Below are 25,693 nucleotides of genomic sequence, written 5' to 3' on the forward strand. Positions count from 1 at the left end.
GAGAACCTCCTTGCAGAAAGCCTGCTGCAAAACCCCCATCTCCATGTACAAGTGGTGGAGACCCCCCAGGTGCATTGGAAGTTGGTCCTAGTTGGTACCTAGTTGGTACCACCCACCAGAGTCAGAGTCCTCCTGGACTATAATAAGAGGGATGGGATGGGCCCTATTGTGCATGTCCAGTGCGTGGGGATGCCCACCCTGTGTTCCCTTCCAGACTCTGCAGATGAGTGTGATCAAGTGGACACAGACCCTCTTGCCCATTCTTCCCAAACTTAGCCCCTTCTGTCCTGCTCCTTCCAACCTATTTTACTTCCAGTTCTCTCTCTTCATTATTCCAGGCTTCTCGTCCCGGTCCCATTCTCCTTGCCTACCCACTCCTAATCACCACTTCTCAGGCTTCTCATCTAGTCCTTGCTTCCTTCCTTGATCAGTCTCAGTTTCCATATAGGATGGTCTGTGCACGAGTCATGCCAATGATGTATACAGGCTGATGTAGAAAGCCATTAGACAGGCCAGGGAAAGTTTAGACTGAGGGTTAGCGTTATAGATATGCCATTTACACAGACCAATGTTCCCAACATCCTGCAGAAGTGGTGCAGAGGGATCATGATTAATGATTGGTTGGGATGTGGATTCCACTTTCCCAAGCCCTCTTCATGCCATTCTCTTAGATCCAGCTTTATATAGATGGAGTGGATTTAATCCTTAGTATTACTTCTATAAAAAGGTAGAAATTAGCCCTTTTTTAAAATAAACAAACAAACCTGGACTTAATGGATAAATTGAACAACACAGTAGTGTATTTGTTTTCAACATTGTTGCCTCAGTCATTTCAATTGTTAATATTTAGTGTTAATGTCAATGAATATTTATGTATACTTTTTGTTTTAATTATGTATTTTCAGGATTATAATTGTCAAGTTCTTTTATATTTCAGAGACTGTCCCCCCCACCACCAATATAAATAGAAGCTTTTTTCTACTATACTACATTTTTAATTTAACAATTTAAGTGACATTATTTTATGGTGGCAACGCTACGTGCTGACATAAATGTGAGAATTTTGTGTGTCTTCTCTGGGGTTTATTTTTTCCCCTTCTTTCTTTATCTGACATTGTGAACCTGAGATGTTTCTTTACCTTAGGGCTTTAGTGAACAAATTATAGCCTTGATCCTGCAGTCTGATCCTGCAGTCTTGACCTCTCCACCCGCACAGAGCCTTAGTGTCTGCAATAGAGCTCCATCTACAGGGAACTCCATTTAAGCTAACAGTATTACACCTGTGTAAGCAGAAGGGTCCGCCCACATAGGTCGGTTTGGAGGAACAGAGTTCATAAACAGCAATAAGATTTTTGACTTTCTCACTTAAAAACAAAAAAGTATATTGAGATCAACCAATACATTTTTTTAAAAAAATGAATAAAATACATAACAATAAAACCCCTGCCTTTGTATGGTTTTATCTGGCTTAAAATATCTGTATTTAGAAGGCTAAATATCCTGTTTTTCACTCCCAAGGCTTCCTCTCCTTCTGGCCCTTCATTTTCTCACAGTCCAACAGCCAACTTTTAGAAGGAAACCAGAGAAAATTAACAATTTACCAGTTCAGTGTTCTGTATCTGAATTGTAGAACAGCAGATGCTGAAGATAAAAGAATTTCCAAGTCAAATTCAGGAGTAAAGGTTAAAGTGGCCATCTCAGGGAAAGCTTTCCTTCTAACCCAATGCCAAAAGTTGGCTGCTGCATCAATAGGAACCTCCTGGGGGCATGGTTCCGTATAAACTCGTGAATTATAATTTCAGTTACTACTGTTCCTCAGTAACTGTTGCTTGTATTTAACAAATAAATAAGAAATAAACTTAGCTGGCATTTGGACCTTAAAAGTCAATACTTTATAGCTTCACTTGGGCTTCTTGATACTTTATTTTCTTCCATGGATTGATGTCTACAAATAAAATTGTGACCTCAGTATGGGCCTAATATTCAAAAGGTATCAATTGCCAGTGTTCCACTGACTTCATTTTATACCCAGTGAGGCTCTATCCCGATATGTCTTTTTATATCAAATATTACAACCAGATGCAATCAGATAACTGACAAAACAAAAACAAACAAAATATCATGATAGTATATGCCATGAAATACTTACCAAAAACTTGGAGGAATGTCTGTTTTTTATCATTTCCTGCTTTATTTTTTGCTCCACACACATAAGGACCTGCGTCAATATTTTTGATATCTCTGATTGTTAATTCTGTATTGCTTCCTCTCAAAATATATTTTTCATTTTCATCAATAAGTTTGCCATTCCTGAAGAATAAAAGGGATTTATAATCACTCAGTGTATCTCATAGTCTGAAAGACCACATTCAGTTTTCTGATTGAGAAGTGTCAGTCCCGTCAGTGATTTTCACTGAAGGACGTGACTATTTTGCTAACATAAAAAGCACACAGAAAAATGTGTGGTAGAGACTAGCATTATATTTGGAAAGCTGTTGATTTCACTCTGATGTAAATTATTTGAGTGGGTAATTGGATGTCTTTATAAATGTGTCCAAATTCTGGGCATAAGGGAATCATTCTGGACTGTATCTTGATGCTCAGAACTCCTTGCCATATGATTTTTATTACCATGTTCTAAAATACAAATTAATTAGAAACAGTATAACATTTTCATTCCAATACGTTTTAACATTGATTTAATGACACTACTATTCACATTAGTGCAATAATTTATAAAAATGGTTTCATACTACTTACACATATAGTACACTGGCACTTGTGTCCGTTTTTTTCTTCTCAGCTGTTGTTGGCTAGTCACAGATCAGTAAACAAACAAACCTCCAGCCACCGGGATATGTGCAGTGCAGATGGTTTAGAAATAATGAAACCTGTGAATACTCTGATGGTTGATCAGTACTTGACCAACTCACTTCATCACCCTGGCATATACATGATTATATTGTGCATTCTTTCTACTAGAATGTAATCTTAACTTTATTTCTCTTCACTTTGCCATATTTGCTCTAAGCTTCCTTTGACCTATTTTTTTCTGTTGCTCAGTTATGCAGCTTCTTCACATAATAAATAAAAAAAAAAGTTCCTGATTGTCACAAGTGCTGAGCTCTCTCTGACTTCCATGGGATTTGGGGGACCAAATCAGGCCAGTTTTTTTAGGTGCCTACATATGATTTAGGAGCCCAGTTTTAGTCACCCAAGTTTAAAAATCGGGGCCATGGTGATTTTTAGTTTCTTTCTGATCATTTTATGGTGATAGTCATATTTATTAAAACAAATTCTAAGATAATTCAAAATATATCTTATTTTAAGCAAGAATATAGATCCTTTCTAGGGAACATTAATGTTATGCCAGCAGCAGTGCATTGATAGAGTTATCTTTATGTCTTGTATTTTAAGAACAAAGTTAAAACTCACTCCAATTTTAATCCATTGATGCTTTAATTTTATAAACTTGATGGTGACACTCATTCATCTCCTTTTCAATGTGAGTTACTTTATTTGTTTAGCAGACTTACTTCTGCACTCAGATATTTCCATACAATTTCCAGTGTTTTCAGTAGGAGATGCAAGGGAGTGTCTGCCGTAAAAAATGGTTCCAAAATGTCTCTTGTCACGAACGTTTCCTACAGCCAGGAAGATTTGAAAATAGAAACTGGGACTTCCAGGGAACGGGACAGACTTAAATTGATACTGATGTTAGAGAACAAGAAGCTATGTTTTACACATTAGAAGATTATTTCCTTTGTGTGTTAATTCTAAGTCTTGTAACTAAAGATAAAGGGCTTGATCCTGCAATTAATTGCATTGATTCCAATAAGATTACTCACATGAGTATGGCTTGCAGGATTGGTCCACACTTATCTTACAAACTTGGGAAGTTTAATTCTGTTGGAATTCTTCACTCACTTATTCTGGTTTTATACTAGTGTAACTCCATCAACTTCAGTGGAGTTACCCTAGATTTACACCTGTGTGACAGAGGAATCAGTCCTTCATAGAAATGAAATTTTAACTAGGTATATTCACATATTAAATAAAACAAAAACTAATCTTTGCTTATCTTTCTTCTTATATACCTCCCAAGACTAATATGTAAGTGTTCTATTGGACTGGTAGGGAAACACTGACACATTAGCTCAATTCCCTTAATCATGCATAATGCAATCCAGAATGCGACTGGAATTTAAAATAATGTTTACTTATACTCCCATAAGAACATAGCTAAGACAATTGACAGACAGATGATCAATAACTTAAAACTCTATCATATAAATACCATACAAAGGAGGACTTTGGTTCCAATCCTGAAGCTCCTGGTTTGGTCAGCATTTTGCTTACCGAGTTAAACACCACAAAGGGACCTTACAAGAGGGCTAAATGTTATTGGTACAAGGTTAGCCCGGCTGTAACTCAGCTGACTTCAGTGGTGAAGCACCTGTTTATGCCAGGGCTGAATTTGACCCTTAATTGTAGCAGCGTGTGGGAAACTGAAAAGAAAAACCCCAGAGGACGAAGTGAAAACTGAATTTTTAACTCAGTTGAAACCTGGCTCTATTCAACTGTAAGGAAGAAAAGATTATGCCATAATAAACCAAAATCTTTCAGTCGTTACCGAAGAAAAATTTCCACTGATGTCAATGAGAGTTTTGGCTGTGTCAGGATTAGGTCATAAAATATATTCCAAAGAATTTTGTGAGATGAGTAATTTAAATAACGAAACAGGACTAACACAATACTTCAGTAAATCAAAACTCATTATTTCATTTGAATGGTTGTCATATGAAATTCCTATTGTTTTCAAACTCATATTACTCATTCAACAGCTGTTTTGGCAAAAAAAAAACCCAACTCCATATAAAATTGATACTAAATTTTACATAAAATGTGAACCCATTACTCTCAGAAGTCAGTGGAGATTGAGTAAGGGGTTCCCGGTCTGGCCTGTATGAAGAAATAGTCCTGATGAACCATATTTACTGATAGTAATGCTATGTAGATAGAGTATTATTGGGAAACCCCACTGGAATTTGTGTAATGGAGGATGCCCAGTGCCCAGTCTCCCAGGTCAGCAGGATTTTGCCCAGAAAATCCCTGAAAATCCAGTACACTTCTGCAGGATACTTAATTGTGCAGGTTATCAGTGAAAAAAGTAATATTTATTATTACTTCAGTTTGTGGAATCAGAAGTACCTGTCCAGTACTGTAAAAACCTACAGTACTGTAAAAAACCTATTTCTTCCTTAGTGATTGTTACCAAGCATATAGCATAAGTGTATAGATATCTTGGCATAAACACAAATCTTCGATTGCTTTTGACATAAATGGTAAATAAATTACAATAATAGTACTCTGCATATTTCTAGCACTTTCCATCTTAGGATCTCTATGTGCTTTTTATATAGTACCCATTTTACAGATAAGTAAACTGAGGCACAGAGAGGATAAGAGACTTGCTCAAGGTCACAGAACTCAATTGCATAGTTGGAAACAGACTGCAAAATCATGGATCCCAAACAATAGATCACATTTCTTCTCATAGTCTACTTTAAAATCTAATAAAATCAAACTCTGGTGGGGGAGTGAAGATGAATTTAAATGGCATATTTCTGATAACTCTGGAAAACAAATGCCAAAATAACATTGTTTCACCAAAAACAGAAATAGCACACAGTACTAAACAAGACAAAATAACATTCTGACCCCACATCTGAACAAAAGCTCTGTGTAGCTCTAAGCTTGTCTCTTTCACCAACAGAATTAGGTTTAATAAAATATATTACCTCACCCGGCATATCTCTACAATGTCAATGAAGCAGTCACGCTGAGGAAATGGTTTGAATTAAGTTCCAAATATAGACTTATAGATCAGTCTCTTGCAAAAGCATCCTCATATTGCCTACAAGTGGCAAGATTTTGGTGGAGTAAACTTTAAAATTAACTTCTCAGAAATAATAAGGGAGGTAAATATTTTGCTCTGATTTTTTTTTCCTCAATACAGTCAAATCTGATCTATTAATTTCAGAAGAAACTAAATCTGAATGGATTTTTTTTGGTTCAGTGGCAATTCCAAAAATAAAATAAAATAGTTTTGAGTCAACCTGAAAACATTTTTTAAAAAATTGGCTAATTGAAAAGTGATTAAAAAAATCAATGTTTTGTTTAATCCAAAACAAAACGTTTTTCATTTTAAGCATTTTTCCACATTTTTATTTAATAAAAAATAAAATTAAATATTTCAAAACAAAAAGTTGATTTGAATCGAGAAATCAAAATGTTTCATTTGGAAAATGAAGTGTTGATTTTTTTCACAGATTTTTAAAAGATTTTTTTTCACCAAAATAATGTTGGTAAATCAATATGAATTTGTGAACTATCTGGGTCATCAAATCTCGATTTTTTGTTGAAAAAAATAATTCAGCTGAAAATTTTGCCCAGCTCTACTTAAAACTCATCTTGAGATGTCTCTGAGATGAGCATGAGAACAAGGAAAAAAATATCATCAGATAAAGAAACTGATTAGTCAACGGAAGTGAAATCAGAAATGAAATTGACTATATGCATAATAACGTGTGGAATCAAGTTTGCTCCATCCACCGAGGAAATAGTTGAATTCCCACCTCCTATTATTATTACTTATTTGTATTTCAGTAGCATCTAGGTGCTGTCACCAAGATCAAAGCCCCATTGTAGCAGGCATTGTAATAACACATAATCAAAGACAGTCCCGCTCCCACAGAGAGCTTATATTGTAAATAGACAAAACAAATAAAGGTCAGGAGGAGAAACAGAGAAGTGAATGGACTTCCCTAAGGTCTCAGAACACAGGTCAGTGGCAGAACGAGAAATAAAACCCAAGTCCACTGGCTCACTACCACATTCACTGGACCACATAGTCTCTCAGGGCCTGAGTAAGGCTTTATCCACTAGAGGTATTGGAAGGTTTACAACAACCATTTTCCTTAGTGAGGGGTCATTCTTGCTACTGAACGAAGATCTGGTTCACTAGTAGCTGATCCACAGACTATTTGCATAGGGCCTTCTGTAAGGTGTTTCATTTGTTTGTGTATTTTACTGTGGTACTTTCAAATTAAAGTACACTAAAGATATGGCACTGAAGACTGACAATTCTAAACATACAGCTCCCCAAGACACAAGATGACTGTGTCCATCCTTCTCATCTTCAAAATGTAAACCACCATGTTGAATTGTCTTCTTGCAGTGAGGCAAATGAGGATATCAGATTTCTAATAAACTTGAGAGAATTCTGCCCAGCTGGGAGCTACGTTTTATAACATGACCTCAAAGGGATACCAAGTTCCCAAAATGTGAAACTTTTGTTTGTGAATTCCACATCACCACTTCAAATAATTTGGGTTTGCATGATTTATTTTATTTTTGTTTCATCAGATAGAAACTGAATTCTCATCTATATTAGTGAGTGGGGCAAAGATGGCACTTATTTACACCTTCTGCAATCCAAAGGAATTCATGTCAGACAAAGTCAGCACACCATTTGACACATGCATCAGAAAGCAGGTGTCAGTCAAGGGAAACCAACATCTACCTAAGATGAATCTAACAGAATCTCTTAAGTTTCAAATGCTGAGTAACAATGAGAGAAGATAGCTGAGGAGAATCCCTATGGAGTCCAGTGCACTCTGAAAGATGTTCACAAATCTCTTGATCCCTTTGAAAGAGCACATGGGGGACAATTCATTCAAGCCCCAAACAGAAATACGTGTCCATACAAGGAATCTGAGCTATTTCACACTCAGACACCGGACTGCATCCTTTGTGAATAGATCAGGTGTTGAAACAAAAGGCATGTAAGTCTGTTCCATAAATATACATGGAAAAGCTGAGAAACCAATGAAAAGCTTTCAGAGAGGTAACCATGTTAGTCTGTATCAGGAAAAACAACGGGGAGTCTTTGTGGAACCTTAGAGACTAACAAATGTATTTGGGCATCAGCTAGAACCCACTTCATCAGTTGCATGCAGTAAAAATACAGTAGACAGGTATAAAAGCTGAGATCCTTAAAGACGTTATGTGGCAAATTTTCAAAATTGCACAATTTTAACCATATAAATCTCACTGACTTCACCTGGAAGATATACTCCATATCCCCCAAACAGTTTTCTGTTTTTACAGATTCAGATTTGCAAGAGTATCCACAACTTGTCTGCAAATAATGGAATCAAATATCCAGACAAACTAACACAACACACAGAGGCCATACCTGTTACTGTATATCTGGCTGCACTGGACGATCAGATGATTAAAATCAGCTTAAGATAGATCTTCTTTTACATTGTATTGATGTATAATATAATACTGTTACTCTGTGTGTTGGACATGTATTTATAGCATTACATCTGTATTCAGTGTTATTTTAGGTACTTGTATATGGGATTGGAGAGTGAAAATTTCATGGAGAAATTCAGAAATATATCTGTTGCCTTTTTTAAAGTTATAGGTTCTTCAGCTTTATTTGTTTCTCCTTTAATGTGAGACATATTAAAATATGTTAGATATTTTCCAATTTCTCTTTCTTGATGATAAACATAGTTTGATCACATGTGTGTTATTTAATTTGCCTAGCAATTCCTGATAAACAGCCATAAACACAATGGAGGTAGTTTATTTCAGTATGATACAAACTCGTAACACATTACAAATCTTTCTGATATAGAGATCTAAACTGAATTTACCTATGCCAGCTGATTTCAGGTTCAGGAGAGCCAGTGGCTCTACAGAATAAAGTAATTGCCTCTCCCCGATCTGCTGTAGCATTAAAGGACTTCTGTAGCAAAATAATTGCTGGAGGAACTGAAAGAAATGTAAAAAAATACATGTGAGGTAAACTAATTGAAAAAATATAAAGGTTCAATTGCTTCTTTGGAAACTTTGAACAGAGCAATCCTTATTAAGCATTTAATTTACAAATACAAAATGAAGTCAGCTTACAGTATCAGATAACACTAAGATATTTTCAAAGTTGTATTTCCTTCAGACGACATTAATCATTATTATTTCATTGTAATGTTATCAAACCACTTGTGTATGGTTTCTTTTGAAGTAAACTAACAACAAAATGAATATAAGCATCTTTTTCTCCTGATCTGTTTTATTAAATAAGATTTAAAAGTAGCTGAAGGACCATAGCTACTGTGTGCATGTCAGTGCAGAGAGACTGACTAGTGTTAATTAAACTACCTGAAATGAAAATGTCTCTCTTTTCTCCTCCCTCTGACACAATCGTGCAGCTGAGAGGCAACCATGCACTGATGTGAGACAGCACTTTCAAATTAGGTATCAACCCATAATGTTCTTCTTGATTAAACATATTTAATTCTTCTAAACAAACTATAGTATATTTTCTGGACAGGAATATCATCAGCTTAAAATGATACATTGTGCTAGAGTTCTCCATATACAATCCATATCTAAAATTACATTTCCAAAAATTCTAACTAATTATTGTGTCCTGAGAATTGCATATTTTGCATTTTTGACATAATGCAATTATTACTAAAACAGTAATTTGCACTGAATACCTCACCAATATTCATAATAAAAAGCTGTTTCAAGAAACAATAAAGCAGAAGATGTAATTTAATATCTCCATTCATGATACTAATTTTATTATTCTACTGGAATGGACTTAAGATAGATGGTATGAATCTTAATTTCCACAAAATTCATACTCAAGATGAACTAAAAGCATCTATTATATAATTAGAGAAGTCATAGTTAGACATCTCTGATAGGTAATCAAAAATCCCAAATCCTCTGTGGCCAAGCAGATTTGAAATCACATATGTTCTTTGCTTGTACTGTACCAAAGAGAGAAGCTCAAGGACTTTGACCTGAATTTTCTGCCATCAAGTTCACTTTGCTCTGCTGCCTGACTTCCACACTGCCTGCGCTGGAATGCCACCCCACAGAATAAGGAAAGGAAGAGGGGGGTGTTGGAAGAGGACAGAACAGGGAGAACAGAAGAGCTATTTTCCACCAAGCCCAATTCTCTGCTGGCAAGGATATCTTGTCAGCAGGATAACTTAGAGCTGCCCCTGTGCAGCTTTAACTTATGTGGTGGCTGCTGGGTGAGGATCAGGGAACCATAAACAGCTCCCTGTCAAAGTCTCCTCCCTCCACTGTATCCAAGCTCTGCTTGGCCAGAGGAGAGAATCACGCCCTTTTGCTTTAAGCCAAAGACTTTATTTTCACAGACAGATCACTGCCTCCCACTTTCAATTTCAAAACATCTCTCTGGCAATTACAGAAATTTCTTATATGGAAAAATATTAGGCATGTGTTCAATGAATTTCTAGCTCTTTTGTGTTATGCTCTAGCTCCTGGACCTGAGCAGGAACCAACTCCAGGTAATCAGACAGCTCTTTGTGGACCAACAGCAAGTTCTCCATTGACCACAAACTCCACTGAAGTCAAGAATTTCAAGATTATGGACTCAATTCAGAAACTTGCTTAATCATTTCAAATGATCAGAAAGAGATATAATGAAGTAATTTTATTCTAAGCCTCATTCTTTCTTTGTAGGCCCAAGGCTTGCAAACATTTGAGCTTCCCATCTTTCTTGATTTATCTGTAATTTTATTTTTGGTCCAAGCTTATTAGGTACCATTAAGACAAGATGGTAATAAAGAAGGAGCCTAAGAGAAAAACAACAAACTCAAAACTCCAGAAACTTATATTTATATATCAAACACATTTTCTTTTTTAAAAAATTGCTTTTTAACTTTCGTTTGTTGACCTGGATTTTGTTAGCATTTCACCTATTGTACAATAAAGTCAAGATAACAATCCACTGAATAGCCATTCAATGCTAAATCAGTTCTTGGAGGGTTCAGAATACATCTTTTCCTTGTCATCCATGAACATTAATTAGAGAGAATAATTTGTGGAAGAGAGATCATCAGGAAACACATACCTTATAATTAGGCTTGGAAGGATTAGTTTTTAATTGGTTAATGTCAGTATTATATATATAACCAATTAAAAACGAATATATATTCTATACAATTTTGACTTTAAAACTAGAAAAATAAATGAACTGAAGGATGGAAAGTGATGTAAGATCAACAGGTCCTATGAATTTTCATTAACCAGACTTTCTAAATTCCAGCCCTGCTTTCAAGGACACCCAGAGAAGTGAGAAATAGCTCAGTAATCAAACTGAAATAAATTACCACTAAAATATTCTAACACTAATGTAAGATACAGGTTCAGCACAGAATTGTGTTGAGATACTACACTGATGGGTGGCATTATAAAGTCCTAAAATACCTATACTAGTGTTCTACATGTTTCCCACACCCTAGCTCCAATGACAGAGAACAAGTGGCAGTACATTAGGCCTGCTTCTTCTCCCATTGAAGTCAACAAGCCTGTTGTCATTGACTTTAACGAGAACAGTATGAGGCCCTTACTGCCCTTCTGTACTAGTATTCATGTCTTCTGTCAACTGTAATTCAGTTGCCCTGTATCAGCATGTGATGTGAAGATAAATTTACTTCTTGTCCCATCATGTCTGTACAATATACAGTGGACATAAATGGCAAAAAGTACATAAGCACCATTTCAGGTATTAGAGTAATCCTGAGAAAAAGCAAGCTCCAACCTTATTCTATGACACCAACCAAACTGGGTGCACTATGCTCTGAAGGAACCTCTCTCTTCATAAATCAAAGTGAAATCAGGTTTTGATGTGCAAATGTACATTTCAGATGTTCTATTTTTAATATATTTCAGACAATGCACCTGACTTGCTGTGAAGAAAATTCTGGAGAGAAGGTATGCATCCCTAATCAAATACTGGAATGTAATGACTGAAGACAGGAAGATGATAATGAAGATTTTGTCTTCAGATAGAAAGCTCCAATTATACTGTCTTCCTGGTCATAGATACAAACTACAAGAGCACAATAACATCAGCTCTTTCCATCACAAAGTACTGCATTATTTTTCTGAGCACTGTTTCCTGAAATGAGATATTCAAATGGTGCAATAATAATATGCCAATAAGTTATACTTTTTATTGTATCATGTTTATGATTGGACATAGAAATATTGTATTCCCAAAACAAGGAACCTCCACAGTTGACTGTCAATTATCTAGACAGATATATTACAAAACTTTTTTTCAGGACATTCACTGCATTTTCCTCTCCTCACAAATTCAAAAGGAGGATTTTTATTTATTTTTAATGTAGTTTGAGAACCAAGCTATCAAGATATTCAGCAGAGGCTCTCTGTCATCCAACTGTGGCCAGAACATTGAATACTAAATAGACTTATTTTTTCCATAAGCAATTGACCTGACATCCACTCGTATGAAGAGATGATGTTGGGTTTCAACTCATTCCTTCATTGTAGTTTGCCATTTGCATCTATTCTACCTGTAGTAAGGCAACATTATGACAACCAGCCTAAGACTTGAATTAGTCTCCTCTATGACCGCAATCCCTCTCTCCATTAGACACTAAATATGGAGACTGGTGCCTAATTTTAGGCATACAGGTTTGACCATTTGGGCCAAAACTGCTGTGTCTCTCTGGAAAGCTTAAGGGATGACTTAAATCACTTTACTTTCCCCATTATTCTATGGATGACAGGCACCAGCCTGGTCCTCCAGTTTTCAGTGGATGTTCTACATTACAATAGCTGCCAACAGTCCCAAGAGACATTTCTGGCTGCCATGAATCATCCAGGTGGGAGAGATGATGTGGCCACAACCAAGCGGGAATCGTCAAGTGGTCCTCTTGGTTTGTTTTAAGGCTCCTTTGTGTTGCCCCAGGATCTGTGCAAAAATGACACTATCATGCAATTTTCATTCTCCCTGTAAGTTGCTTGTTCCTCCATTACCAAACCTGAAATAGTAATAAGTATATCATTCTTCTTGACTGCACAACAGAATCAGAATGCAAAATCTTTCTATTGTATTCGCAGTGACATTTTCTAAAATAGTTTCTTTACTTGGTGCATTTGTTCATATTTGCAATGACACCGAAGTCTGAAAGAATGATAAATGAAGGGCATAACTGCTATGTAGCAATTATTAATCTTGAGAAAGCATATGACTTGGTTTTGTGGGAGTTAGTATTTGGACTCTTGAGTTGGATGGAAGGGGGGCTTCAAGAAGTGGATGTGATAAAGGAAGTGTATAGAGCCTCAAGAGTTACGGTGTTAACAATACATGGAATTTCAAAGAGTTTTGACATGACTGTGGGATTGAGACAGAGCAGTGTGTGGAGTCCACTTCTATTCATTCTAGTTATGGAGTTAATTCGTAGGAGAATCAAGACTGTGGAGACACAGAGAAAACAAATGTATACTGAAGATCTGGCCCTTTTGATTGACAGAAAAGAGGGACTGGTAAATATGGTATCAGAGCAGGCATCTGTTTTTGAAGACCATGGTTTGAAGGTAAACCCAAAAAACCATGAAGTTATACAAGTAGAGACAGGAGAAGAAGAAAGAATGAGAGAAAGAGGACAGCAGGAAAGGACGTGGAAGATCAAGGATACATGAATGACTTTGTCAAGTTAAGTTTGAAGAGAAAAGGACTGGAATCACAAGATTTATGAACCTGCACTATAGACCAGAGTGGCGAAGAGCTGCTGGCACTCTTACCCCATGTACATAGGAATTGGAGTCGAGACGTGAAGTGAAAAGACATGCTGTATATTTTTAACTTGACAAATTTTCCTTGATATTTCTTTAACTCTACCAGTCTCAAACATGACAGCAGACTTTTATATGGATAGTTTATGTTTCCAGAACATTTTAAACTAAGAGCCCACGATCCATTTTTAAACAAAGAGGGCTAGATCCCTAGCTGGTGTAAATTGTGAAAGCACCATTGATATAATGGGGATTCATTGATTTACACAAGCTGAGGATCTGGTCCAATGTTCCCTACATTTCAGCAAAAGCCCAAATCCTACAGGAGACTGAGCCTTGAGAGATACTTGAGAGCTTTTACTGAAGCCAATGTCAGCTCAGGGTGCTCATTGCCTTGCAGGATTGGACTCACAGTTATTACAGTTATATAAAATACTAAAGGGGGTGAGGGGTTAATCAATATTATTATCTGCATTTCTAATCTATGTAGTGGGTGGATATTCAATGAGATACAAATCCATATCCCAGGCTACCCTAGTGGTAATGCATAGGACTCACAAATTTTTATGGTCTGAAAAATGTACTGGTCTTGAAAGATGCCCAGGTTAAACCTCTTCTGGTCTAAAAGAACTGGTAATTTCCATAAAGAAGTAAAAACAAATAATACAAAAAATTAAAATTAAATTTAAAAAATCACAATAGAATATTGCATTTCCAACAACCAGAAGGACTAATCATTCAACATTTAAATCTTAAAGCCCTGAAGGTTTGTTTATCATCTACAGTGCCAAGCTATGGACAAATTTGTTTAAACAAATAGGTATTGTGTTGTATGCAGAGCCCTATCAATGCCACACTTTCAGTTGCCCATCCAACACCTGATCACAAGCCCTTCTGCCAAACCATCCCTTTTACCTCCTTCTCATTCACATGCATCAACTCTCTTACCCCAATTCATCTTCTGAACTTCCCTACCCTGTATGATAAGTGCCTCCTAAAGACTCCTTTCTCCACTATCAAACACTACTGTCTGCTGTACTTCTGTTACCTGTACATAATCTTGTCCTCTCTGCTTCCCATGAGTTAATCTCACAATCCCCAGCGTATCTCTACCTCGATCGAAGTACCCCTATGGACCACATCACCTCTTCCCATTTGCCGGACTCTACTGTCATCCCATTACCTACAAGTATCCAGTCCTAGCCTGCTAGCTGCATGACTCAACTTTTATATCTCTACTCCAGACTAGCACTTAGTCCAGCCCCCTGAGTATAAAAGGAAGACTGTTAGACACTCTTCAGAACAAAAATTTTTAAGCTCCACTTTTGATAGAAGACCCATCTCTGCAACCTCAGTATATTTTTCAATTTATTGTCAACATCTAAATATTTTCCTTACTTGAATGTAACTTTAAAAGGTGAAATTATTTTTTCAGATAACATCAGATTGTTACATTTTAAAAATGTAGGCTCTGACTCTTTATTTAATCTAAATCAGTACGAGTGTTACTGTCTCACAATGAGAATGATCTTCCATTTGTATAGTACTTTTTCATCCCAAAAGGAATCCAAAGCACTTTGCAAACACTCTTTATCCTGTGATCCCTTCAAATAACATACAACTGATATTTATCCACCTCTCTGCTGAAATTCATCAATGATTTAATAGCACTCATCAACACTACACAACATTTTAGACCAGTATGTGAAGAAGAAAATACTTTCCAAATGAAATTGCAGGGAGAATTTAGGTAGGTGGGATGTAATTGCATCCTGGGTCAATATTTCATTAGGGACACTTGATTTAATAACTCGGCTCTTAAGAAAAGCACTCTGGAATCTTTAAAGGTACCAAGGGACCAGCACCTAAGTTTTGTACCTCCTTTGAAAGACAGTTCTCTTAATACTACAGTAAATTCTAATCCCATGTTGGGACATTGTTCATTACTGACCACATGTTTATTTGTCTGTAATGAGCTATGCATACCCACAGAGCTGAATAAATGATAACAACACTGACTTAGAGGGACAAGTGTCATCTCCTGGATTACAAATACTTCAAGTAGCTTCCTGGGTTTCCCTCATGGCTAGCCAATACCTACACAGTCAAATCCTTCTTAGTGTATGTGATTTCTCAAGATAGCTCGCAAAGTGGCATGAAATCAGCCACCTAAATGAGGGAAATTCTATATTCTGAAGATGTATCTATATTTTAAAATAGGCAAATATGACCAAGTGCTATACTTCAGCCTTCCAGTACAAGATTGATACTATAACCACCATTAAAATGATGAACCTAAGTCTGTCCATCTTAGGTATTTATGAGGTGGTATTCATATTGGTATCGAGTACTTTAGTACAGTGTTTCCCAAACTTGTTCCACCGCTTGTGCAGGGAAAGCCCCTGCCGGGCCGGTTTATTTACCTGCCGCATCCGCAGGTTCAGCTGATCGTGGCTTCCAATGGCCACGGTTCCCTGCTCCAGGCCAATGGGAGCTGCTGGAAGTTGCGCGGGCCAAGGGACGTACTGGCTGCCACTTCCAGCAGCTCCCATTGGCCTGGAGCAGCGAACCTATGGATGCGTCAGGTAAACAAATCAGCCCGGCCCACCAGGGGCTTTCCCTGCACAAGCGGCAGAACAAGTTTGGGAAACACTGCTTAGTATATGTTGTTTATTTTTGTTCCTAATATCTCATACTACAGTGAATTAATACTACAGTATTTATACATTTGATAGGTGCTTTAACACCTGAAGAGTTGCTCTAACTCTCCAAAAAAATTTAAAGTACCCTAAGAATTATCACTTAGAGAGATCCATATATGTGCAATTTGTTCCCTTTTAAAACTGGCTTCTTTACCTATTTGCTCTCCATTCTGGCACTAGTACCAAGAATTCAAATGTCCAAGGAGCCATGAAGGGTAGGGCAAGAGAAGGGTCTAGAAAACAATCCGGGGGCTCCTGCAGCAATGGATGGGGAAGGACTCTGTATAGGTGGAACAGAGAGATGCTGGGGGCCAGGATGATTAAGAAGAAGGGGGAAAAAGGTGAGTTGACGTACAGCATCAGCTATTTCTGCACCTTCTGCTCCCCAGTTGGCCTTTCCCTGAAGAACTCAATTAAAACAGTATTAAAAATAAAATGGAAGATTTCACAAAGCTCCAAAACTGGACAGTATCCATGCACAAAAAAACCTTTTGCATAGCCCTCCTATGCTTTTTAAAAATTATTGTAACTATCTGACTATCCCATTTTTATTTTATGGAAGACGAGAAGGTACTGTGGGGCTGCACTTGTGAAGGTTTTACAGGCAGAGAAAATTGATGCATTTTTGCTGAAACAGATTCAGAGACATTTCCCTTTCTTGTTAGGTGTCATTGCAATGTATTTATTTATTTATTTATTTATTTGTAATGTTACTTTACAGACCCAGTTGGAAATAGATTTAGTACACTTAGCTTCATCTTACAGAAGCCAGTCATCCTGATAAATCAAGGAGGAGAGTCTACAATGTGAAATGATTTTAGTGTTGCTCAGTTGGTAACTCTTTTGCCTCTAGATCGTAACACTGAGTTCAAAGCTAGAAGTGCTCACTGATAAAGATGTTGGGCCAGATTAAGACTGAGTATGAAGAGGTACAACTCTACTGACATCATTCACTCACACAAGGTTAGAATTTGGCCCACCATTTTTAATGCAATACGTTGTGCCAGACACAGCCTTCCTCTCCATCTCTTTTTAAAAGTCCAGTATGAAGTGAAAGATTTCATAGCACTCTTCAAAATGAGAAGGAGATAACTCCAATGTTCAGGTCAACAATTACCTGTCTTGATAAATTACATTCCAATATCCATGCTGTGAGTGAACTCACTGCATAATGGTTGCTCTTTTTCTGTACCCAGTGATGGAACTAACAGCATTTATTTCATTTACTTTGTGAAACACTCAAGGATACCTGGAGCATTCAATGCATTATAGGCTGTAAAGCTTTTTTTTCTCTTCAGATCCCCTTTATTATATATTATAGTCAAGAATTTTTTTCCAAGTAAGAGACACCCAGCCATATAGGGTATGTCTACATTTGAGGTGGGCGTGTGTGCTTCCCAGCTCATATAGACTTACCAATGCTAGCTCTGCTTGAGCTAGTATGCTAAAAAACCCAGCAGTGTAGACAGGTAACATTGGTGGTGGCCAGGCTAGCTCCCTGTATATGTGGTGGGGCCGGATGGATATGTACTCAGGCAGCTAGCCCATGCAACCCCAGCCACACTGCTATTTTTAGTGCACTAGTTTGAGCCAAACTAGCACAGATAAGTCTATGTGAGTTGAGAATCACACGTCCCAGCTCAAATGTAGGCTTACATATAGAAATACTGTGATATAGTAAATACTATAGGCTAGACTATGGGAATTGCACATAGCCAGGGCTCAGGAGTATTGCACACAGAGGAACCAGAGGGAAACATTTCCCCTTATATACAAAGAGCATGCACACTCCTATACCCTTTAATTGGTAATCTTCTGCCCTCCTTCCCACTCTCTTTCCGTGCACTATTGATAACAATCTAAAGATGTATTGCTTTAAATATCACAGCTATTGTTTACCGCTATGGATTCAAGGAATACCCGTGCAACGAGTAACCTTTACTCACACGAGCAGTCCAGACTTCAATAGTTTCATTGATACTCAAGTGAGTAAGGGTTTGCATGACAGGGTCATTCAGAAACAAGACATTAGATATTAGAAATGGCACTTAGGTACTAAGGAGCTAGTATAATAGACATACCTAAGTTAGATAGAACCTTGCTGGCCAACAAGCGAATAGAGACCCATTCACATATGTTTTATTGTGCTGACACTGACTTTAACAGTGAGGTCAACCTACATATTCAATTTTATGCTTGCACTTTCATATTCCTTGTTAAAAGGGTTTCTAATAAATTGTTAAAATTTATTATGACTTAAATAATAGTGGCGTATCCATGGTGTATCCAGTTAATTCAACTGTAGTCCTACAGTTAAAAATTATGTTCATGGTGTTTAACCAGGTTTTAAATACTGACAATTCATAAAATAACTGTGTTACTGTGAAACTGAATAACTGCATAAAATGAAGTGGTTTATAACAACACATGACATGCATTGAAAGATATATACCTAGCTAAATTACGGCATGTTATAATCTGAACTCTGATCTTGGTGTGGTTGGCTATATCCTGCGAAAGATATTTTTTTTAAACCACTACATTTACACATAACATTTACATACATTTATACCATTAAAGGAGGTATGAGATCTCCTTAACTACATAATTATATTAATTAAATTAAACATAAAAACCCACATAAGGTAAACCTCACAATGTACAAATTGTAAACAGTAAACAACTCAATTTCTATTTAAAGAAAAACAATGTAACAACTATAGTATGTAGCGATCCTGCAATACGTGGCCTAATTAAGAATTCATAGAAGATGATGAACCTTGTTTAAATAATGTTGTAATCAATGAAAGCAAGACCTCATTTCAACTTCAGAAAAATCACTGTACACCTTACCATTCACGATAACTGTGATATCCCGAAAGTCGATTTCTCCTCTAGCTTCCACTCTTCCTTCACATCTATATATTCCTTCATCACTTTTATTGATATTAAGAATTTGGAGGTTGTTGTTTGGTAACATCACAAATCGATCTAGAAAGGCATGTAATGAATAAAGTGATATCGGTAAATTAAGACAGTTTTGGGAATACTAATTTAAATTACTAAGATAAATGAACTTGTCTAATGAGATCAAATAGTTCATTAACAAAACACTTTCAATTTAAAATTAAAATGTAATATCATAACCTAAGTTATTTCACCCCAAAAATATTGGTTTATTTTTTGTTTAAATTCAGTTAGGATTTTTTCTATATAAAATGGAAATGTAGTTGTTCTTCTGTACATTTTTATTCCAGACTTGTTACTGCAGTGCCAATGGAAGCACAATATACCTACAGTACATTCAACCAAATATTCAATGCTGTGCTATTTTTTTAAAATAAGATATATTATATGCATCCTCCCTCACACCCTATTCAGTTCTTGTCAAGGACCAACTACCCTGCTTTTCCAAATTAATGTTAATGGGTGAAATCTTGGCTCTATTTAAATCAATGATAAAACTCATACTGGCTTCAATATGGCTAGGATTTCACCCAATATGACATCATTTATTTCCCAATTCTGCAACTCATTATGTGCAGGCAGCCCCCACAGAACCTTGCTGACTTCAATAGGTGTCCACCAATATGAAACAAGTTGCAGAACTGGGATCTTATTGCAGATGATATGGTGATAATATTATGAAAAAATGTGCAACTTTTGTTTTTGGCAACAGGAGAAATAGAATATTGTAATAGGTTAGCCCAGAAGTAGAATCCTTAGCTCATTTAACGTCTTTTGTAAAACTAAGAATCTGACTCAAATTATTACAAAGTGAATGAGATGCTTATTTACCCTAGACTGGTAAAAGGATTAGAGAAACATAGAAATGTCACACATCAAACCTTAAAATTGTACAGATGGAACTAGATAATGTTTTTTCTAGGTACTAGCTGTCTCTGTTCTTACTAAACAACTGTTTGTACAGGATCTTTCAGTTTCAGCCAAAAATTTATATTAAAACTATTTTTCTTACATATTATGACCCTGGATCATGTGTCTCACTGTGAGCTTGGCATTTCAAGATGCTGAATACACCAACCCTAATCCAGCAAAGCACTTAAGCACATGTTGAACTTTAAGCAAGTGGTTAAGTCTCATTGACTTCCAAGTTACATAGCTTAAGTGCTTTGCTGAATTGGGCCTAAGCATGCACTTAAGTGTTTTCTTGGATCAGAGTCACCACTCTTAGCACCCTATAAGAGGTGCAGATTTAAGAGGCAGATGGATTTAATTTTTCAAGTCCCTCAGTCTAAATCAGCCATTATCAGCTCATGCCTTTTGAGAGACATATTCCTCATTAGGTCACTATATGTGGTTCTTGTGGTTACTGTATACATGGGCCTCAACTCAGCAAAACACTTAACCAGGTGTTTAAATTTAAGCATGTGCTTAAGGGATTTGCTGAACTGGGGTCCTGGTGCTCCACTCCCTTTGTCGAGTTCTAAGTATATCATGAAGAAAGACACTGGCCATTAAGATCCTATCACTGATTTTCAAATCAATACAAGCCACAATCCAATACACCTAGAAGTAAAACCCATTTCCTGGTGTGATCCTCTGACAGTCACCCTTCAAAATGTTCTCTCTTTCAAAAGGTGTGTGTGTGTGGGGGGGATAATTTCTCTCTTTAGACTTTTGTTAGCTTTTTATTTGTTGAAACACAATTCTTAGATCATAAAAAAATGTACATTTTCAAACATTTGGAAAGTGCTGTTTAGAGGATTAATTTAATATAAGAAAAGCTTCATCCCTGCTGGCTGGATGTTCTGTCAACCACCAGGCCTTTTTAGCTAAGGAGGCTATTTCGATTTCATCGAAGAAAATGAAATGAAAATGAACTCTAACGTTGGGTGACTGCGGAACACCATAAATACCCTAATCTTGTCATGGGATAGACTGGAGAAATGTGTGTATAATAACAGGAGAAATTCTTATGAGTAAATTAGGTTGACCAGATGAACAAAGCTCTTTCTACATCCCATACTACATACTAGCATTTAGGCAGACAGATTAATACACAGCACATACAATACCTATCGGAAAGTTGAAAAAGAGTGGAAAGTGAATTGAAATGATTTCTCAGAAAAGCCACACACCACTCTGTATGACGTATCCACTGATAGAGGTGGAAGGAATTACTGCCTTTCAAGACATAACACCAAATATTTAAAAGAATTGTTATCTACCTTGCATAGTAATTATGTAAAGTCAGGCTGAACCAGTAAACTCACCTGAAGCTTTGCAGTCATGCATTAGGCCTGGATAACGTGATTCACATAAATAATAGTATGCTCAGAGCAAAGTTCAGAGCATCCAACCGCTCTAGCGGACACCATGTTTATACAAGTACTAATTTATGATACATCCCATAAAGTACTATATACGATATACCCATAGGTTCACAAATATATAAACTGTATGCTTTTGTAAGGGGATCACAGTCAATGGATGTGGGCAGTTAACAGCCACCAGACAATGCCAGCTCATCACACACGACAGTCAACAACATTCACTATAGCCTAGGCCAGTGTTTCCCAAACTTGGGACTCCACTTGTTCAGGGAAAACCCCTGGTGGGCTTTCCCTTGGCCCGCGCCACTTCTGGCAGCCCCCATTGGGCGCACACAGCAAACCGCGGCCAGTGGGAGCCGCGATCGGCCGAACCTGCGGACGCGGCAGGTAAACAAACTAGCTGGGCCCCAATGAGGCTTTCCCTGAACAAGCGGCGTCCCAAGTTTGGGAAACACTGGCCTAGGACACTAAGGGTATGTCTATACTGCAATTAAAAACCTAAAGCTGCTCCAGGACAGCTGACTTCAGCTCAGGCTAATGGGCTATAAAAGTGCAGTATAGATGTTTGAACTCAGGCTGGAGCCTGGGCTTTCAGACTCTCCCCACTCACATGATCCCAGAACCCGAAGTCTGGCCTGAGCCCAAATGTCTACATTGTAATTTTATAGCCCCACAGCCTAAGCCCCATGAGCCTGAGTCAACTGACCTGGGCCAGCCACGGGTCTTTTACTGCAGTGTAGGCATACCCAAAGCAGGATGTGAATACCCATAGCTAATCAGTAGACAAGCATGAAGCCCACACAAAAATGTGCTGGAGAGCTAGCAAGGCACCTCCACGAAAGACTTGCTGAGGACAAAATGCTGGAAGTACTGGAAACCAGTTCTGCCACTGATGCAGCTGAAACAATGGTAGTATGAGTGTTTTATGGTCCTCCCCTCCCTGCCCCACCCTAAAATTTCCTTTTAGAGGCAGGGCCTGAAAGCAGCTGCCAGCCCACCCTGAGTACAGTAGTTTTCCAGAGAAAGGGTGAAGTTCACTTCTGTGATGGCAGCCAACACAAGCTCAATGCACCACTAAAGTCCCCCTTAAAAGGACTTATGCAGGCTCTCTGTATCAGGATTAATTTCACCCAGAGTGCACATAAGAATGCACCATTTTCCTTCCCATAGCTGCACAGTTCTAATTAGAGGTGTGTAAACTCTTGATTTAAAGCAGGAAAATACTCAAAACCATCCTGGGTCTGTGTTCAGCTTGTTTCCAGGAAACAGTGATGGCTTTCATAAATGTTGTTTCTTCAAGCTATCAGCAGAAGCTTTTTATAACCTCAACCCTCCTCTCTGTTTATTGGTTCACTTTACGGCATTCATAATGTAATTTGAGTCAAGATCACTGAGATGGGTCATCGGGTGCAAATCACATGGCATTTCTTCAGTGGGCCTAAATTGGTTGAGCCTATCCAATATGATCAGTCCAATAGGGTCAGCCCAGTTCAGTAGAAGTCTTTTTCATTTGTAATCTCAGAATGAGAGAGGCTGTAGTCTGTTTAAGCTTTTTGATAAAAAAATAAAGTCATCATAATCTATCTTGAAATGTCAGGGGAAGAACCTTAGAAAGCAGAGTCCTAGCATACTTGTAATTCCACCGTTATTGGAAATTTTTCCTTATATTTTATATACTGGCTCCCATATTAATATCTAGATTTCTGATTGGGAAAATCTCTTGAAATCAAAGTTGTCTTGTTGTATCAGGCCTAGTCCCTTAGATTATGTTCCTGAAGCAGGCCCTTATATTTCTCCTGTAATTGGCCTGTTATTAGGCACTATCTTATTATTTTATATTTTGGCTCATGTACCATGTTTATCATACTTTTAAAAGGAGAAATTTTCCTCACTGAAATAAGACTTCTGTTGTAACATCAGGACGCACGCCTACTTCCTGTTTCATGTTTTGTGAAGCAGCGATCCCGTATGAAGAAGTATGAATGGGTTGAAAAACCATACGAACCAGTTTCCACAAAAAAAAAATCTGCAAACTTTTTTTGCACTGAACTTGGAATGGTTTGCACACCTGAAATTCTAACAGTCTGAAGAATCTCTTACAGATGTAAATTGTGATGGTTTTGAAGAGAGTTACACCGCATATTGAAATGATCGGAAAAAAAACCCAAAGAAACCAGACAAAAAGGAAAATATATAACATAACAGCACACCACAATACATGACAGGGGTGAAGGATACACCAGTACACCTTCAGTACAATATCTCCACAATCAGCTATGATGTAGACCAAAACAACATTTACATACACTAATCCTGAACCTTACAACAATGTCATATCCAGCAAGTGGTAACTGCATGCATGACAAACCTATGCAATTGAGCACCGGACTGTTGAATAGAAAGATTAGTGCAGGTGATGTTCAGACTAGCCCTTGGTAGTTAGTTCCTCTTGTGGCTGACTCCAGTCAGTCCCAGAGACCTGAATGCCTCCATATAGCCTTGCAGTATTTGTGATAGGCACTATGGAGTGGGCAGTGTGCTTAACTCCTTATGCAGCAATACTGCTGTTCAAAAATAAAGAGTAAATCACTGACTTGGTGAACAGAACAAGGTGTGATCTATAAAAAACAGTTGCAGGCCACCTTCATCTCTAGTACCAGGCCCTTGCCGCCTGCACAATGGAATTGTGATTCATGACAATTAAGCTTTTGAGGCTGACATTACAGGAACTCTACAGAACATGCTCAGAGAGTTCTACATTCCATTGAGCTATTGAGCTCTTACATCCACCTTTAAAGATACAACATCAAGTCAAGAAAGAATCTTTTAACAGAGCGTGGGCTCTTTCCAAGGTCATGGTCTCCCCAGTCATTTTATTTAATTTCCTTGGTCAAAGGATGATGGAAAGCTGACCTCTCTGTCCCTCATTCCCTCCCTTCATAGATAAACAGGAGAAGGACTATAGGTGTCGGGACTGAACAGATGTCTAGGAGTTTGGCTCTGGGGGGAGAAGTAAAACTACTTTAGAATTAGGAGTTGCCATTCTCAGTCAGCTCTACACTTCCTTGTGGAACAATTCTTTAAATCAGGGGTCTCAAAGTCCCGGCCCGCGGGCCTTCTGCAGCCTGAGAACCTCCCCACTGCGGCCCGCAGAGGAGAGACGCATGCAGACATGTTGCCGGCAATGTCTGCTGCAGGCGCCGGCCCCTGCAGCTCCCATTGGCTGGGGAGAAGGATAGAGATACCATCACTAGTTGCTGGGCAGAGTCAGCCATGGAGGCAGCCTCAATTTTTTCCACAATGAATATAAACAAGTCAAAATACCGAACACAACTATCTGAGGCACACCTTGCTGCAATCCTGAAGGTTTCAACTGCTCAATCACTGAAGCCAAATGTCAACAAACTGACAGAACTGAAGCGTTGCCAGGTGTCTGGCAAACACTAAAAACTCTCTGGCAGGCGAAGAATTGTATAAAGTTATATGGTAGTTTTATTATTTCTGAGAAATTCAAAATAAAAAATACAATATAAACGTTTTGTTTTCTCAACACTGTCTTCAGTGACATTATTGGTCCTCTGAGAGGATCTGAGGACTAGGGGTTACAGTGGACGAGAAGTTGGATATGAGTCAACAGTGTGCCCTTGTTGCCAAGAAGGCCAATGGCATTTTGGGATGTATAAGTAGGGGCATTGCCAGCAGATTGAGGGACGTGGAAAAATTGGAAAGAGTCCAGCGGAGGGCAACAAAAATGATTAGGGGACTGGAACACATGACTTATGAGGAGAGGCTGAGGGAACTGGGGACGTTTAGTCTTCAGAAGAGAAGAATGAGGGGGGATTTGATAGCTGCTTTCATCTACCTGAAAGGGGGTTCTAAAGAGGATGGCTCTAGACTGTTCTCAGTGGTAGCAGATGACAGAACAAGGAGTAATGGTCTCAAGTTTCAGTGGGGGAGATTTAGGTTGGATATTAGGAAAAACTTTTTCACTATGAGGGTGGTGAAACACTGGAATGCGTTACCTAGGGA

At 37.8% G+C, this 25,693-nt stretch overlaps 1 protein-coding gene across 2 annotated transcripts in view; it reads right to left on the reverse strand.

Annotated features, from left to right (window-relative positions):
* NCAM2 (neural cell adhesion molecule 2) overlaps window positions 1-25,693 on the reverse strand; it is a 525,587-nt gene that overhangs the window by 201,203 nt on the left and 298,691 nt on the right. For both annotated transcript variants that reach the window (XM_074971360.1, XM_074971367.1), the window contains exons 5-7: window positions 19,221-19,358; window positions 8,733-8,850; window positions 2,150-2,310 (exon numbers count right to left, since the gene is read on the reverse strand). In XM_074971360.1, coding sequence (XP_074827461.1) covers window positions 2,150-2,310; window positions 8,733-8,850; window positions 19,221-19,358 — 417 coding nt within the window. The remainder of the gene's footprint in view (window positions 1-2,149; window positions 2,311-8,732; window positions 8,851-19,220; window positions 19,359-25,693) is intronic.

This window comes from Natator depressus, chromosome 1, assembly GCF_965152275.1.
Source record: "Natator depressus isolate rNatDep1 chromosome 1, rNatDep2.hap1, whole genome shotgun sequence".
In the NCBI taxonomy this organism is placed as follows: Eukaryota; Metazoa; Chordata; order Testudines; family Cheloniidae; genus Natator; species Natator depressus.